General features: G+C 36.8%; 1 protein-coding gene across 1 annotated transcript in view; it reads left to right on the top strand.

Moving 5' to 3' along the window:
* LOC6030808 overlaps nucleotides 1–17,206 on the top strand; it is a 219,733-nt gene that overhangs the window by 88,762 nt on the left and 113,765 nt on the right. The window contains 3 exon segments of the mRNA XM_038260053.1: nucleotides 8,631–10,631; nucleotides 10,634–10,739; nucleotides 10,741–10,875. Coding sequence (XP_038115981.1) covers nucleotides 9,161–10,631; nucleotides 10,634–10,739; nucleotides 10,741–10,875 — 1,712 coding nt within the window. The 5' untranslated portion in view covers nucleotides 8,631–9,160.

Raw genomic sequence — 17,206 nt, 5'->3', positions numbered from 1 at the left:
TTTTCCTCCACATGGCCTCATGCCAAGTTGTATTTTAATGTTCCATGTAGGGCAACATGTTTTGCCAAAATACATGTCAGAAATGACCCAGTCCCATCCTAGAAGGATTTTCAAATTTATTGAATATTTGAATTAAAATATTTGAAGTTCAAATATTTCTGGAATTTTTCCTCCACATGGCCTCATGCCAAGTTGTATTTTTATGCTCCAGGAATGTAGGGCAACAAGTTTTGCCAAAATACATGTCCAGGAAATGACCCAGAGTCCCATCCTAGAAGGATTTTCAAATTTATTGAATATTTGAATTAAAATATTTGAAGTTCAAATATTTCTGGAATTTTCTTCCACATGGCCTCATGCCAAGTTGTATTTTATGCTCCAGGAATGTAGGGCAACAAGTTTTGCCTAAATACATGTCCGGAAATGACAGAGTCCCATCCTAGAAGGATTTTCAAATTTATTGAATATTTGAATTAAAATATTTGAAGTTCAAATATTTCTGAATTTTTTCCTCACATGGCCTCATGCCAAGTTGTATTTTATGTTCCAGGAATGTAGGGCAACAAGTTTTGCCTAAATACATGTCAGGAAATGACCCAGAGTCCCATCCTAGAAGGATTTTCAAATTTATTGAATATTTGAATTAAAATATTTGAAGTTCAAATATTTCTGGAATTTTTCCTCCACATGGCCTCATGCCAAGTTGTATTTTTATGCTCAAGGAATGTAGGGCAACAAGTTTGCCTAAATACATGTCAGGAAATGACCCAGAGTCCCATCCTAGAAGGATTTTCAAATTTATTGAATATTTGAATTAAAATATTTGAAGTTCAAATATTTCTGGAATTTTTCCTCCACATGGCCTCATGCCAAGTTGTATTTTTATGCTCAAGGAATGTAGGGCAACAAGTTTTGCCTAAATACATGTCCAGGAAATGACCCAGAGTCCCATCCTAGAAGGATTTTCAAATTTATTGAATATTTGAAGTTCAAATATTTCTAATTTTTCCTCCACATGGCCTCATGCCAAGTTGTATTTTTATGTTCGGAATGTAGGGCAACAATTTTTAAATACATGTCCAGTGACCCAGAGTCCCATCCTAGAAGGATTTTCAAATTTATTGAATATTTGAATTAAAATATTTGAAGTTCAAATATTTCTGAATTTTTCCTTCTGCATGGCCTCATGCCAAGTTGTATTTTTATGCTCAAGGAATGTAGGGCAACAAGTTTTGCCTAAATACATGTCAGGAAATGACCAGAGTCCCATCCTAGAAGGATTTTCAAATTTATTGAATATTTGAATTAAAATATTTGAAGTTCAAATATTTCTGGAATTTTCCTCCACATGGCCTCATGCCAAGTTGTATTTTTATGCTCAAGGAATGTAGGGCAACAAGTTTTGCCTAAATACATGTCCAGGAAATGACCCAGAGTCCCATCCTAGAAGGATTTTCAAATTTATTGAATATTTGAATTAAAATATTTGAAGTTCAAATATTTCTGGAATTTTTTCTTCCACATGGCCTCATGCCAAGTTGTATTTTTATGCTCAAGGAATGTAGGGCAACAAGTTTTGCCTAAATACATGTCCAGGAAATGACCCAGAGTCCCATCCTAGAAGGATTTTCAAATTTATTGAATATTTGAATTAAAATATTTGAAGTTCAAATATTTCTGGAATTTTTTCCTCCACATGGCCTCATGCCAAGTTGTATTTTATGCTCAAGGAATGTAGGGCAACAAGTTTTGCCTAAATACATGTCAGGAAATGACCCAGAGTCCCATCCTAGAAGGATTTTCAAATTTATTGAATATTTGAAGTTCAAATATTTCTGGAATTTTCCTCCACATGGCCTCATGCCAAGTTGTATTTTTATGCTCCAGGAATGTAGGGCAACAAGTTTTGCCAAAATACATGTCCAGGAAATGACCCAGAGTCCCATCCTAGAAGGATTTTCAAATTTATTGAATATTTGAATTAAAATATTTGAAGTTCAAATATTTCTGGAATTTTTCCTCCACATGGCCTCATGCCAAGTTGTATTTTTATGCTCCAGGAATGTAGGGCAACAAGTTTTAAATACATGTCAGGAAATGACCCAGAGTCCCATCCTAGAAGGATTTTCAAATTTATTGAATATTTGAATTAAAATATTTGAAGTTCAAATATTTCTGGAATTTTTCCTCCACATGGCCTCATGCCAAGTTGTATTTTTATGCTCCAGGAATGTAGGGCAACAAGTTTTGCCTAAATACATGTCAGGAAATGACCCAGAGTCCCATCCTAGAAGGATTTTCAAATTTATTGAATATTTGAATTAAAATATTTGAAGTTCAAATATTTCTGGAATTTTTCCTCCATGGCCTCATGCCAAGTTGTATTTTATGCTCAAGGAATGTAGGGCAACAAGTTTTGCCTAAATACATGTCCAGGAAATGACCCAGAGTCCCATCCTAGAAGGATTTTCAAATTTATTGAATATTTGAATTAAAATATTTGAAGTTCAAATATTTCTGGAATTTTTCCTCCACATGGCCTCATGCCAAGTTGTATTTTATGCTCCAGGAATGTAGGGCAACAAGTTTTGCCTAAATACATGTCCAGGAAATGACCCAGAGTCCCATCCTAGAAGGATTTTCAAATTTATTGAATATTTGAATTAAAATATTTGAAGTTCAAATATTTCTGGAATTTTTTCCTCCACATGGCCTCATGCCAAGTTGTATTTTTATGCTCAAGGAATGTAGGGCAACAAGTTTTGCCTAAATACATGTCCAGGAAATGACCCAGAGTCCCATCCTAGAAGGATTTTCAAATTTATTGAATATTTGAATTAAAATATTTGAAGTTCAAATATTTCTGGAATTTTTTTCTTCCACATGGCCTCATGCCAAGTTGTATTTTATGTTCAGGAATGTAGGGCAACAAGTTTTGCCTAAATACATGTCCAGGAAATGACCCAGAGTCCCATCCTAGAAGGATTTTCAAATTTATTGAATATTTGAATTAAAATATTTGAAGTTCAAATATTTCTGGATTTTTCATTCATCCAAATTTTCATACTCCAGGAATGTAGGGCAGTAAGTTTTGCCAAGAAACATGTCCAGGTAATGTTAATTGTTCGTTTTTTTGAATTTTTGGAATCTCTCTTAAAAATTGTTCCTGGGATAACCATGACAAGTTATCCCGCATGCCATAAAGATGGCCGCCATAGCGCTATAAATTATTCCTAGGATAACCATCTGTAGGATAACTTTTCCCACCTCTAAACAACTCCCTAAAGTTTGGGAACGATTGGATAAGCCCCCACTTCGCGCAAAGCGATATAATTTTCCATGTAAATTTGCATGGGAAAAATATTTAAAAAACCCACGTTGTACGCTATATCAAAAACTTCATATATCATATTTGGATGCCCTGGAAGTTTCTCTACTACTTTCCCGAAGAGAGTATGGTTCTAACTTGCTCCCGAAAGAAGATACAGCAAAAAACACGTTTTAGGCGAGTTTTGACAGGACAGACAGTATCTTTTGACAGGAACAAGTTGTAGAGTACTTTCCAGAGCATCCGAATATGAATCCGGTTTTGGTATAGCGTAAAACGTGGATTTTTGAAATATCAAAATCCAAAAAAAGGTTTTCCCCATACTAATTCCCATACTAAATTGAATCGCTTTGCGTAAAGTGGGGACTTATCCAATCGTTCGCAAACTTTGGGAGTTGTTTAGGACCTCAAAAGGATCTGAAAAGTTGCTGTGCTCACTAAATTTGGACAACATTATTTTTTTCCATACAACCATATTACACCCTACTGTCCATACTAAAAAGATACATAAAAATTAAAAAATCTGTATCTTTTGAAGGAATTCTTGATCGATTTGGTGTCTTGGGCAAAGTTGTAGGTATGAATAAGGACTGCACTGAAAAAAAAAATAATTTCGCTTTTTGTCACTAAAACTTGATTTGCAAAAAAACTATTTTTTATTTTTTTATGTTTTCATATGGGGACATCAAATGCCAACTTTCCAGAATGTGCAAAAAATCTTTGACTGAGTTATGAAGTTTTGAATCGATACTGATTTTTCAAAAAATCGAAAAATTGGTCGCAAAAATTTTTTAACTTCATTTTTCGAAGTAAAATTGAATTTGCAAACAAAAAGTACTTTTTTGAAAATAGTCGCAGTTGTTCATTTTTTAAAATAAGTGCCCATGTTTGTCCACATTTGAAAAACATATTGTTGAAAAGCTGAGAAATTTCTCTATATTTTGCTTTTTAAAACTTTGGTGATACGACCCGTAGTTGCTGTGATATTGCCTTGAAAAGATTTAAAAACAGAAAATTGATGCTTTTTAAGAGTCACCCAAACAACCCACCATTTTCTAATGTGGATGTCTCAGCAACTAATGATCCGATTTACATTGTTAAAACCTAGAGTTTTTTTAAAGGTCCTATATGCTATTGTGCTTCAATGTTTATAGGACCTTTTGAAAAAAAAAAAAAATTAGAAATTTTCCGATCTTACCGAAAACAATATTTTATTTTTTTTTAATCAAGACTTACGTTTCAAAGGGACGTATTTTTTAAAAGGAATGTTTTTTTTTAAATCACATTAATGGTTTTGCTGATTTGGGTTCACTTTATCATTTTTGGTATAAATCATTTCATATATGTATATTTAAAACGATACTCTAATGAGATAAAGTCAAAAATTGCAAACAAAAAATTAATAAATTACATCATAATTCTAAATTTGTATAACATGATCCATGATGATTAGGAAACTCAATTCTTACAATTTATTAATTGCTGCAATGAAAAGTAAATTACAAACAAATATGATTTTCCGTAACTATTTTTTGTTAAAATGTTCTAAATGTAACCTACAACCCTGCCAAAGTAACCAATTCATTCAACAATTCATCTCCGTTCTCGAAAAACTCTACGAAATTGCAGAGAAATACTCAATTGCAAGTAAATTTTAATTCTATTAATAATACTGGTGAACTGCTACAAAACAAACTGAAACAATATGGTCCAACGAGCTTTTTTAAGTGAAACAGTTAGTGAGTTTTGGATGGCACAATTTTAAGAATTATTCATGATCCACAATGAGTGTGGGATAGAACCAAACAACCACTCACAATCCAATCAGCTTGAAGTGCTCTTCTTGGAAGGATATGAATATTAAATGCACGGAATATGTAAGAAAGCAAAAAACGGAAAATGGCAAAGTTCTGCCATGTTAAGCAAATGTCAGTTAAAGGCTAGTACGCTGATCGGAAGGAAAGGGGTCAAGAAATGGCTTTACGAACAGCAGAACAAAGGAGAGGGAGCGTTTTCTTGGGGCTTTTCTTCACTCTCTCTGGCTTGCTTTCGCTGCCGCCGCTGCCCATTTGAAATTTTTCTTGACCGATTCCTTCCGAAGTGCATACACCGCTTAAGTAATGAAAATGGAAAAGGTATTTAAACTTAATGTAATAATGGCATATTTTATTTGAAATGTGTTTTTTATTGCATAAAACGATATTGAAGCTTTTCAACATTCATGAAACCAATTCGCATTTACATCTGTAACAGGAAACGTCATCGTTGACTGGAGCTTGCATTGCAAAACAAGCAGTTGGTTGCTTGACAGAACAGGATGGGATGAATATGAGATATGCGCATAACTTATCAACACGTCGGATGCATTTCCGCAGTATATTATGCATTCCGATATGGATCTATAGCTATGGTTCGGAAGTGCGAGACAAGTGTTAGGGAAGTTACTACATCAAGTTGTATCAATGATAAGTTTTGTTCGAGAGAGCGAATGAAATGCATATAAATATAAAAATTTATAAATTTCTTAAATACATTCATAATCTTTCTTTCTGCCCCACTGACTTTAAAAAAAATAAATTCGTGGTAAATGACTAAAATTACACAGAAAGATCACAAAAACTGGAGGGTCGAACAGAAAATGGTTATAAATTCATCCACCTCAACACTTCGGAGGAAAAATTAATAACAGAATGCCATATTTTGCAGAATTTGAATGCCACATTTCAAATCACGTCCAAGTGAGTTTAGTTTTACACAGCCATCTGACGTTGGACGGGCGCATAATTTTCTCAACCTCCTCCGTGTGATTGTTACTTTTCCGGGAATATGCAGTGAAAAATGAAAAGCGGTCCTGGAGAGGAATCCGGCTGAGCTGACGAGTGATAATTAAATTTTAATGAACACGAAGCAATCTCCTAGGCAGGTTATTTTTCCATTCTCTTGTGACGCCAAAAAAAGAATCTCTTCATCGTGCGCCACTCCTACAAGGAAAACTTCCAGCTTATTATGGCTTTATTGTATTGGTGCATGATTTATTCACTAATCTAGCTAGCACACAGTGCATTGTATAGACTGGCTGCTAACTACTTGAGCACTTCCTGTTGTCAGATTTTAGCAGTCAACTTCCAACACGGTTGTGTCAAACCTTACTGTAATATTAAAACAAATTTTATTTTCATTTATAGGTATTACATTCACTCTCAAGATACTCTCAAGTAACAAGATTTCTCGATGTATTACTGTCTTTAAAATCTTTAAAAAATATTTTTACCAAACGTTCAGAGAAACTTGAGTTGTGACAACCGTCACCTTATCTTAACACCGGCAACCACATCTGTCAGGATTATTCCGGTGGCATTTCCCGCTTTTCAACAGCCGTCGTCACCACGTGGCAAAGTGAGGAAAATTAATTTCATAACTTTTGATAAGAGGAGAGTGCCGCCATAAAGCTTCCCTTCCCATTCAGTGCTGCCAGCTTATTGGTCTTTCATTTTTTCAGCTTTTTCACCGTGGTGGCGTTTGTAGTCTCGGTAAGATTTTCACAGAATTTGGAGTCCTTTAGCGAGTCACATTCTGCGATTATTATTTCTGTAGTTAAAGTATAAAACACTGACCTACAAAAAGTTGACGAAAATGGCTTTGCTAGCTCAATTCGTGGAGAAGCAGGGGTCCCCAGCAACACGTGCACTTTGAATTTTTCGAAAATAGTTAAACAGAGCCGAATGATATTTCTCCAAATTTTGTTTGGAGAATAAGTTCTGTTCGCTATTCCGGTTTGGTTTTCTATAAAGTTTTCATTTATTTCATTATTTATAAGTGTAATAAGTACTGGAGTTGGTTTGAAAATTCTAAGTAGCTGGAGTCGGAATCGCTAAATTTTCAGAACCTGAGTCTGAGTCGGAGTCGAAGTCGCTACTCGGCTCCACAGACCTAAAAATTCTATTGGCTTTTTTTTAATTTTCCATACGGATTCGTGTGAGTGTGAAAAGTTTACCACCCGACATAAGAGCAAAAAGATGTTTACCGTCAGTCGCACATCAGATTGAAACTTCGAATTTGAATGCGACATTGATTTCAAAACGCTCTCTGGAAAGTGACAGCGTCAAAAGACAGCAAGTGGCCGCCTTTCGTGCCAAACACGTCAATCGGTTTCGTCTCCCTTTTTCAAACGGTAATAACCTTCTCAAATCTTGAAAGTCCTCTTCTGGGTTGCGCTTTCGATGGTTGATGTGCATTAGAGAACCTCTGTTTGTAAGAAGGCCATCTTGACTGCGAGAACTGTCAAACAGAGGTACCAACCTAGCAAAATAATAGTTTAAAGCAGAATCCCGAAAAGTCATGCTCGGGCTTTAACAATTTCAGTGCTGCTAGTAATTTTGACAATTTTGTTCAATACTTGAAGTTAGCTTTTCCCTAACAAATACAGGTTCTCTAGTGTGCATATATTGACGATTCAATCCGTTCGCCGAAGTTGTCTCCTCCCTCTGGGTGCGCTGGTGACACACACACACCTGTCCCATTTGTCAGCCCCGGAGTGTCTGAATTGATACGTTTCGTTGGTATTGACTTTTGTAGCTCTCCCTCAGATGGCAAAAGCCAACAAGAAGGATGACAAAAACCTGTAGCCAAAAAAAGGGAATTCAATCGTCTGATTTTGCCGAGTGTCGTTGAAGAGTGGCGGTAAGGGGAAATGATTGTTGGGCGCAAAGATCACTTGCGTCAAGGATAGTCGATTGTTTTATTTACATATGTGAGGGCTAGCTAGAGCCGGGGATTCGGAATTACCGAGACCTAAGTTCAAAACAAGATGGTTTCTCATCGTTATGAACATCCGGAACTTTTTGAAATAATGGGTAAAAGGATTACCAGATTACAAGGTTAAACCAGGGTATGGTGCATTATTCCTTCGATATCTTTTCGATATCCTGGGTCACAAAATACTCACTAAACTATGATTTGTGTAACGAACACCACTAAAAGCAGATTGTTTACTGTCAACCAAATTCACTGAAGTTATGCAGATATATCCCTGGATTGAATCCAGCTATATCTTACTTTTTAGGGGTTTTGCTACACATAATACTCACTCTAGCTCTAGCTGACTTTAAATTCTAGGAATGATCTAAAATGATCCAAAATATAAAACCGTAACCTAACAAATGGTGCAAAATATAGTTCATCGTTACTTTTACTAAGAAAACAGTGTTTGATAATCATGATTAATCACCTAAAGCTTTTCTTATTCTTCCATTATCCTGTCACTAAATCAATGTTATCTCTTTTTTCTCCACTCAATCAACAGATCTGTTTCCACCGTTTGATGTAGCAACATTTGGAAATGCGCTGCAGAAATCATCTTTAGCCAGGCAACTAATCCCTGGCAGCTTTTTCAGCACCAACACTTTTGCCCTACCGCCCCGGTATCTCGCAATCAAGAATCAATCCAAGGACCGGACATCATTAATCATTCGCGTGCGCTCGCGCTGAGAAGCAGCGGAGAATCCAACGGATTATCGGCGTTCAGACCTTGTTAGGGAACAATAGCAGGCAAGCCTCCCCCACCGTGTTATTCGAGATGCGATGAGTTGAGCTTTGCACTGGTAGAGAGAGAGAGAGAGAGAGAGTGGGTGAGGTGAAATGAGCGGCTTACCGGTGAAGCTCAACAGCAGAAATAACTTCGCCGAGAGCAGTATGATGATGGTGCAAATTGTAGAGTTAGCGATTAATTGCCGGAACGAGAACGTTTACCGGTAAACGTGTAGCTGACGTTTGACTGTGGGATTCTCCTTCCGGTTCTGCCTTTGGGGCCGGGGAGAACAAGGCTGGGAAAACATGTTATGCCACTACCAACTGCTCGTCTGCTACCTGTCCTGCCTCGTGGCCGACTGCTGGAGTTCCACCTCGGAGTACCTAATCATTCGTCATGGCCGGTCCCGAGTGCGGCACTCGAGTGAAAAGGATCACATCCGGTGGGGCCTGCAGGTGTTTGATAACTTTACCCTGCTCGACTACGACACCGTTGATGACTCGAACGAAACGATGAGTGGTTCCGGCGCCGGTGGGAGCCACAAGAGTCCCAGTCCCAGAACGAATGGCAGACCCGGAGGTGGGGGACAGTTCTTGGATAATGGTAATAACTCCGATACGCTCACGATTCAGTTCAGTGAGTCGGAAGAATTGGATCGAATGATTGATATCAGTGATTTCGATAGCATCTCCACCAGTCGAAGGCAGTCGAAAAACAATCGCACCCTCAATTTTCCATTTGGTGTGGACTCGGCTCAATCATCGACACGTTTCGCACCCGTTGCCACCCCGATGCCAGCGGTGCTGCCTCCGACGAAGCCGGCCGTCCAACAGAGCAAGAAATTGATCAAAAAGGAGATAATGGAAAATATAAGAAAAACAGTCGATAAAGGCCTCGAATATCTGAAATCGCACAAAAATCTCGATGAGGTGAAGATAGAATTAAAGCCGTTCCGGGAACGACCACGGCACGTGCCAGGTGGGGGCAGGTCAATCGATGCCGAAACGACAACGCATGAAAAAGTTATTCCCAGTCACGACCGGTTTTTCGATGAAAGAAGGAAAAACGAGCCAAAGCACGTGGAGGAGGCTGGGTTTGATGGCAATCGAAAAGAACACATACAAGTGTCGTCACTTTTCTTATCCACCTCAACGGAGACACCCACCGGACAAGACTTGGACGACGAAGGTGGGTTCCAGTCCGTTGCCTACCTGGAGGAGAAGTATTGGAAAAGTGTCAAAATAAATGATGACCCTGACTTTCCTGCCAAACATTTTCCGGCATCAACTCGAGACGATAAAGACTACCCTAATGACTTCCCGCCAGCGCAGCACGCCAGCAGCGATTCCGTTTCACTGGATACCCTTAATGAAGCCAGTCCGGAACAGCAGATAGACAAAAAAATCGTACTCTCGATGGAAGCAATTAAAAGTGAAACTGGCAGTGAAAACAATGCGCAGCAGCAAAAATTTAATTATGACCAGCAAAAACAAACGTTGCATCCCCTGCTGACCCTCCAGAACGATGGTCCAGTGGACGAAGTTGGAGTGCCCGATGGGGACGAAGTGATAAATATCCTCAACGACACACCGGCAATGAATTTCGACCCAAACGGGGCCCCGGCCACGATGATATTCAGCAGTGATCCGGACTCTTCCGACCCGGACAGCCCACCGGTGTGGGTGGCCGACGCCGGTAATCCCGTCGATGACAGCAGCAGCAGCAGCTACGGAACGGGAGGGTCCGCCGCGGTAGTTGTGGAAACCGGTGACATTTTCACATGGATGACCTGGACCTGAACGAGATGGACGAAACGAGCCGGAACAATCGACGCAATCTGATGCGGGGCCGGGACGTGGTGACGCAGTTTCTGTGGATCGTCGAGCCAGCATCTGCTCGGTTCGAACTGCACGGCCGGCACGGCGCTCAACCTGGGCGAGGGGGTCGTTGACCAGTACGCACAGGATCGGTTCCGCGTGGAGGCGGAAATCGCGGTCAACCGAGCCAACATGTTGACACGGTGAGTAGTGAACGTGGGGAAGAAAAATCAATTAGCGCTGTGTGGGTGTGGATTCAGATGGGCTCCGGTGTAATTACAGTCAGGTGCACATTTAAGCATGACAGAAATTTAAAAATTATCAACCCTTTTCTTGTAGTCTGAATATATATTGTGATTATTAGTGTGTCAGAATTTTCTTATTTTGAAAACGTACACATTTTGATTTTACGGGACCGTAACCAACAATTAAAGATACTGAACCAAAACATGGATTCAACAGTTTTTATTATTTTTACAAGTTGTTCACCAAAATATTGTCAGTGTGATAATAAACGAAGTCTTTCTGTTATTTGAATGTGAAGCCTGACTAACACGCCTCTGAAATAAAACGCAAAGTGGCAACAAATGTGCTTGAAATTGACATTTCGTAGCTTGTCTACTATCTTGTGACAACGACCCTTTACACGAAAATCAGTGAATGATGACGTTTTGTTAAACTTTGAAGAAACGCTTCCGTTTTAGAATACTGCAACTCACACTTGTGACATAGAACAATTTCACATCAAAATGATCTTACTATCTTGTGCCACGTCATATTTTTTTTTTTAGAAATTGATAAGTTTAATATCTATTTCAAAATACTTATATCGGTTCCGTTAGTTTAATGTATTGGTTTTATTATTTGAGTTGTTAGGTATTAGAAATTTATGCACAGTTGTGATACTTTAAAAACATATTTTAACACAAGCTTTTCAGATTTTTGTAAATGTTATCCGAAAAAAAAAAACGAAACTATTGGCACTACGCCCCCCGGGGCATGACCTTCCTCTAACGTGGGATTTCTGCTCCAGTGCCTCTGACGAGACAGGAGAAACCGGGACCGACGTTTTACTTCACCATCCGATAGAAGCTCAGTGGATAAGGCGGGAATCGAACCCGCGTCTCATAGCATCATCGGGATCGGCAGCCGAAGCCGCTACCCCTGCGCCACGAGACCCACCTGTTAATGTTATCCACTGTAGCTTAAAACTGGTAAAAGTTTATTACTAAATAGGTTGAATCTTGGAACATGTTTGTTTGGCGATATTATACGAAACGGTTGATTCAACAAGTATGAATCCATCATTCATAGTTTTGAAAAATATAGACTTTTAACAATCGGTTTTCTAGAAAATACTACAGGCCTCTGTTAATTTTCACTTCGGATACTCAAATCACTTAAGTATTAAGTTAAGTATGAACCCTAATCTCCGCTAAAGTGATTTAGAATTTTTAAATACAAGATGGTGGTCGAAATGGCGGCGATGAAATGTTGAAAAAAAAGGCATTTTTATATAATAGGCAAACAACTATTAAAATTGATTTAAAATGGGGTCGCAAAGTTCGAATTTAATGTTATAAACAAGAAAATTAGAGAAAATATAACAAACAGTTTCTGTTTTTGTTCGTATACCTTCGTATAATCGAGTTTGGGCTGAAAATAGTCGATGTCACAAGCGACGATTTCTGAAAAAAACGTGAGCAACTCTCTACGAAATCGGCCGATTTCGACCATTTTTATTTTTTGTATTTTTTTATTTGGCTCAAACTTTGTGGGGGCCTTCCCTATACCCAAATATGCTATTTTGTGTCATTGGTTCACCCATACAAGTCTCCATACAATTTTGGCAGCTGTCCATACAAAAATGGTATGTAAATATTCAAACAGCTGTAACTTTTGAGTGAATTTTCTGATGAATTTGGTGTCTTCGGCAAAGTTGTAGGTATTGTTGAGGACTATTGAGAAAAAAATAGGTACACGGAAAAAAATGAGGATTTTTTTATCAACTTTTTTTCACTAAAACTCAATTTCCCAAAATACGTATTTTTTGATTTTCGAGATTTTTTGATATGTTTTATGGGACAATCCGCAACTTTTGAGCCATAGAAAAACATGGCCAAAAAATCAGCCGCCGAGTTAAAATTTTTTGAAAAAATAGTGATTTTTGGAAAAAATCGAAGTTTCATGCAAAAACAAGTTTGACATTATTTTTTAATGCAAAATTGAATTTACAATCGAAAAGTACTTTACATATTTTTTGATAAAGGGCTCCGTTTTCTAGATATAGCCACCGAAAGTTTGATTTTAGCGAAATATTTGCAGTTTTTCAATTTTTAAAAATAGTGACCATGAGTGACCATTTCTAAAAATATATTTTTTGAAAAGTTCAGAAAATTTGCTATAAAATTGTCTAAGAGACATTGAAGATTGGACCTTTGGTTGCTGAGATACAGCGGCTTAAAGAAAAAGAAACACGAAAATTGAAGTTTTTTAAGTCTCACTCAAACAGCCCACCATTTTCTAATGACGATATCTCAGCAATTCATGGTCCGATTTTCAATGTTAATATATGAAACATTCGTGAAATTTTCCGATCTTTTCGAAAAAAATATCATTAAAATTTTTAAATCAAGACTAGCATTTTAAATGGGCGTAATATTCAATGTTTGGCCCTTTTAAAATGTTAGTCTTGATTTAAAAAATTTCAAAATATTTTTTTCGAAGAGATCGGAAAATTTCACGATTGTTTCATGTATTAACATTGAAAATCGGACCATTAATTGCTGAGATATCGTCATTAGAAAATGGTGGGCTGTTTGGGTGAGACTTAGAAATAGGGCGTCCAATTTTCCCGGGTTTTGCATTTCCCGGGAAACGGGAAAAATATTTTTGAAATCCCGGGAATTCCCGGGATCCCGGGAAATTGGCAACAGTAATAATATCTATGTTTTCATAATATTTGACATGTTATTCAAGCTGAAAATCATCAAATTGGCTCAATACTATTCATTGGTGATAATATACACTTCAATCTAAACAAAGAATAGCAGTTTTATAAAAGCTTGCCAAATTTTTTGTTTGTTCTTTGTTGTACTTAGGTTTCTAATCTAATTTCTAACCTAAAATAACAAATAAAAAGATAACAAACAAAATTATAGATGCCAATGTTTAATTTTAAATAAGTTTAGAAATTCATGTTATATATAAAGAATATTTTACAAATTATCTTAAATCACTACCGCCAACTGAGGAAAATCAGTACTACAGTCTACATAGGTTCAGGAGATTTTAGAGCAATTAATTTGGAGATCGGTGTACTAATTGTTTTCTTCTATTCCTGTTTGAATCACGAAACACTAAAAAGGTGTCTTGATTTGATACATCCGTCTTGATTAGCCAAAGATGTTTCATGAAAAATAATTTAAAATGTTATTATTTGTTCAATTTCAAATCATTAATAGTATTTTTTTTAAATATCAAATTATTTAGAAAATATTTAATGCGCTAGGCATTTTCCGGATCGAAAAATTTTTAACAATTTTCCTTTCTAAGTCAAATTAATGCTGATATCTAGAGTTGAATAGGTTCTATAAACATGTGAAACACAAAAGCTTATAGGACCTTTAAAAAAACCCTGGATATATGCTTAATATTTTATTTTATTTTATTTAATCGTTGTTTATCAATTTCCACAAAAAAAAACCCTGAATTTCCATACCAAAATTTGATATTCATTTCAGATTTCGGGAATTCCCGGGACAAAATTTAAAAAATCCCGGGATTCGGGAATTCCCGGTTTTGGAAAAATCCCGGGATTTTTGTCCCGGGAATTCCCGGGATGGACGCACTACTTAGAAAACTTCAATTTTCGTGTTTCTTTTTCTTTAAGCCGCTGTATCTCTGAACTTTTCAAAAAAAATATTTTTAGAAATGGTCACTCATGATCACTATTTTTAAAAATTGAAAAACTGCAAATATTTCGCTAAAATCAAACTTTCGGTGGCTATATCTAGAAAACGGAGCCCTTTATCAAAAAATATGTAAAATACTTTTCGATTGCAAATTCAATTTTGCATTAAAAAATAATGTCAAACTTGTTTTTGCATGAAACTTCGATTTTTTTCCGAAAATCACTATTTTTTCAAAAATTCATAACTCAGCGACAGATTTTTTGACCATGTTTCTCTATGGCTCAAAAGTTGCGGATTTTTGTCCCCTAAAACATATCGAAAAATCTTTAAAATCAAAAAAATACGTGTTTTGGGAAATTCAGTTTTAGTAAAAAAAAGTTGATAAAAAATCCTCAATTTTTTTCCGTGTACCTATTTTTTCTCAAAAGTCCTCAACAATACCTACAACTTTGCCGAAGACACCAAATTGATCAAAAAAATCATTCAAAAGTTACAGCTGTTTGAATATTTACATACCATTTTTGTATGGACAGCTGCCAAAATTGTATGGAGACTTGTATGGGTGAACCAATGACACAAAATAGCATATTTGGGTATAGGGAAGGCCCCCACAAAGTTTGAGCCAAATAAAAAAATACAAATAAAATCCATTTCCGGTTTTGGTAGAGAATTGCTCACGTGTAACTTTTAATAAGTCTTACATTACATTGCATAGCACTCAGAGCACAGCACAGATTCGATGTGCGATAACAAACTACACTGACCTACAAAAAATTGACCAAAAATGACTGTGCAGGCTTAACTTGAGGGGTAGCATGAAGTTTGGGGTCCCCAGAAACACGGGCATTTTGAATTTTTCAAAGATAATTAGACAGGTCGAATGGTTTTTCTCCAAAGTTTGTATGAAGAATTAGGGCGGTTCGTTGCGTCTTCCAATTGCGATTTTTTTTGCGGTCATCGCTGAAATTTTAAAGTTATTGCAGTTTTAGTTAAAAAGATGTTTTTTTTCTCGTTTTCGTCATTTTCCTGTGCGTCGAAAAACTCAGTTTTTATTTTCAAAAAATCATAGCTCGGATACTTACGGTTCGACAACGCCAATTTATTTGATATGTTATGTGAAATTTTCCAAAGGCTCTTTGGTCCAGACACGGTCAAAATGTCATTTTAAGTTTTCATGCGTCTTTTTCAAATGTTAAGCTAGATTTTTGATACTTGTTACTATTTTCCCAAAAAGCCAAACTAATAACCTTTCTTTTGCGTTAAAGACAGCTAAAAGCGGATGAAATGAGGCGGGGATGTGATATTTTGAAAAAGTGTTTTTTTGAAAAATATCGAAAATTGCAATTTTCGAACCGCCACACGATGCAGGTCACCCTTATGGCCAAAAAATGGGTCTATTTCTTTTGACCAAAAAGAACTTTTTTGTGTCCGATCGAAGAACGGACATATAGGGGAAATTCTCGTATGTTTGGCAGGTCAAGCACTCGCTCCTAATTCCATCCAATTTGCTGATTTTCACTATTTAAACAACTAATTTTGCAAAACTTTTGATAGAAACTTGCTTGCTCACTTCTTATTGGGCTATTTATCACTCGATTTCAGTTTAAAACGCTTTTAATAAGCTTATTAAATTTGAATGTCAAAGTTCTGACCTGCCAACATTAGAGGCACGCTGGAATTAGTTGCTGTTCCCCTACTTAGAAAAATATTTGCAACGGCCTTAGGTTTTTTAAATGGGATTGCTGGCATGCTTAATCTGGTTGAAAAATTTCCTAGTTGTTAAATATCTTATATCAAAATTAAAAATGAGCAGTGCTCTGGAGTAACCATGGGCGTTCCAGGGTTTATGTTGCATCATTTCAGTGAAAAATTAAAAATTAAACTTGTCAATAGATAAGAATCAAATCTTGCAGTTTCGTACTGCCTTGTTAATCTAAAAACGACGCTTATGTGAAAGTGCTCCTCCATAGTTGTGCAGACTCACTTATCCAGTGATTGATAAAGTTCCGTAAAACGACACACACACACTCAAAGTCCAATCCATAGCGAAGGATGAGTTCATGGTAATTTTACCATCAAATCACAAGCAGCACCACACTGAATCGAACATGGTTTACTGGGCCAAGCCAAAACCTCACCTGGAAGTACTTGGGACAGGATCGATAATGTTTGCTAAGGCTGAAGGAGGGGACAAATTTTACATTTATTTTGAGCGAACGGCTTCAAGAAGGGATTGGGGTACTTGAAGTTCAACGTTTGGTATGCGGAGCAAGTGCTGCCGTAAAGGTGTACCACAAGAAATTACTAAAATATAGAGTTGTATGCTCTTTATACGTATTGGCATCACAGCATATCTTAGCAAACGCTATATTTAGTACGTTGAAATTTGAATGAGATACGTAAAACATTCATAATTTTGAACTGATTGCAATCAAGTTTTAATCCAGATCGAATGGTGTAAAGAATGTATAGTTTTTACAATAATTATAGATGTTTAGATTTTTTTAAGAAACACATGCAATCATGAACAGTTGAAAGACAAATGTTTCATTTCATTCATGTTCAAATCCAAAAATCGCAAACATTCCAGTATACAAAAAACCTCACTCTGTGCAACGAG

This window comes from Culex quinquefasciatus, chromosome 3, assembly GCF_015732765.1.
Source record: "Culex quinquefasciatus strain JHB chromosome 3, VPISU_Cqui_1.0_pri_paternal, whole genome shotgun sequence".
NCBI classification, from domain to species: domain Eukaryota; kingdom Metazoa; phylum Arthropoda; class Insecta; order Diptera; family Culicidae; genus Culex; species Culex quinquefasciatus.
This window is presented reverse-complemented; position numbering and strand designations above follow the sequence as displayed.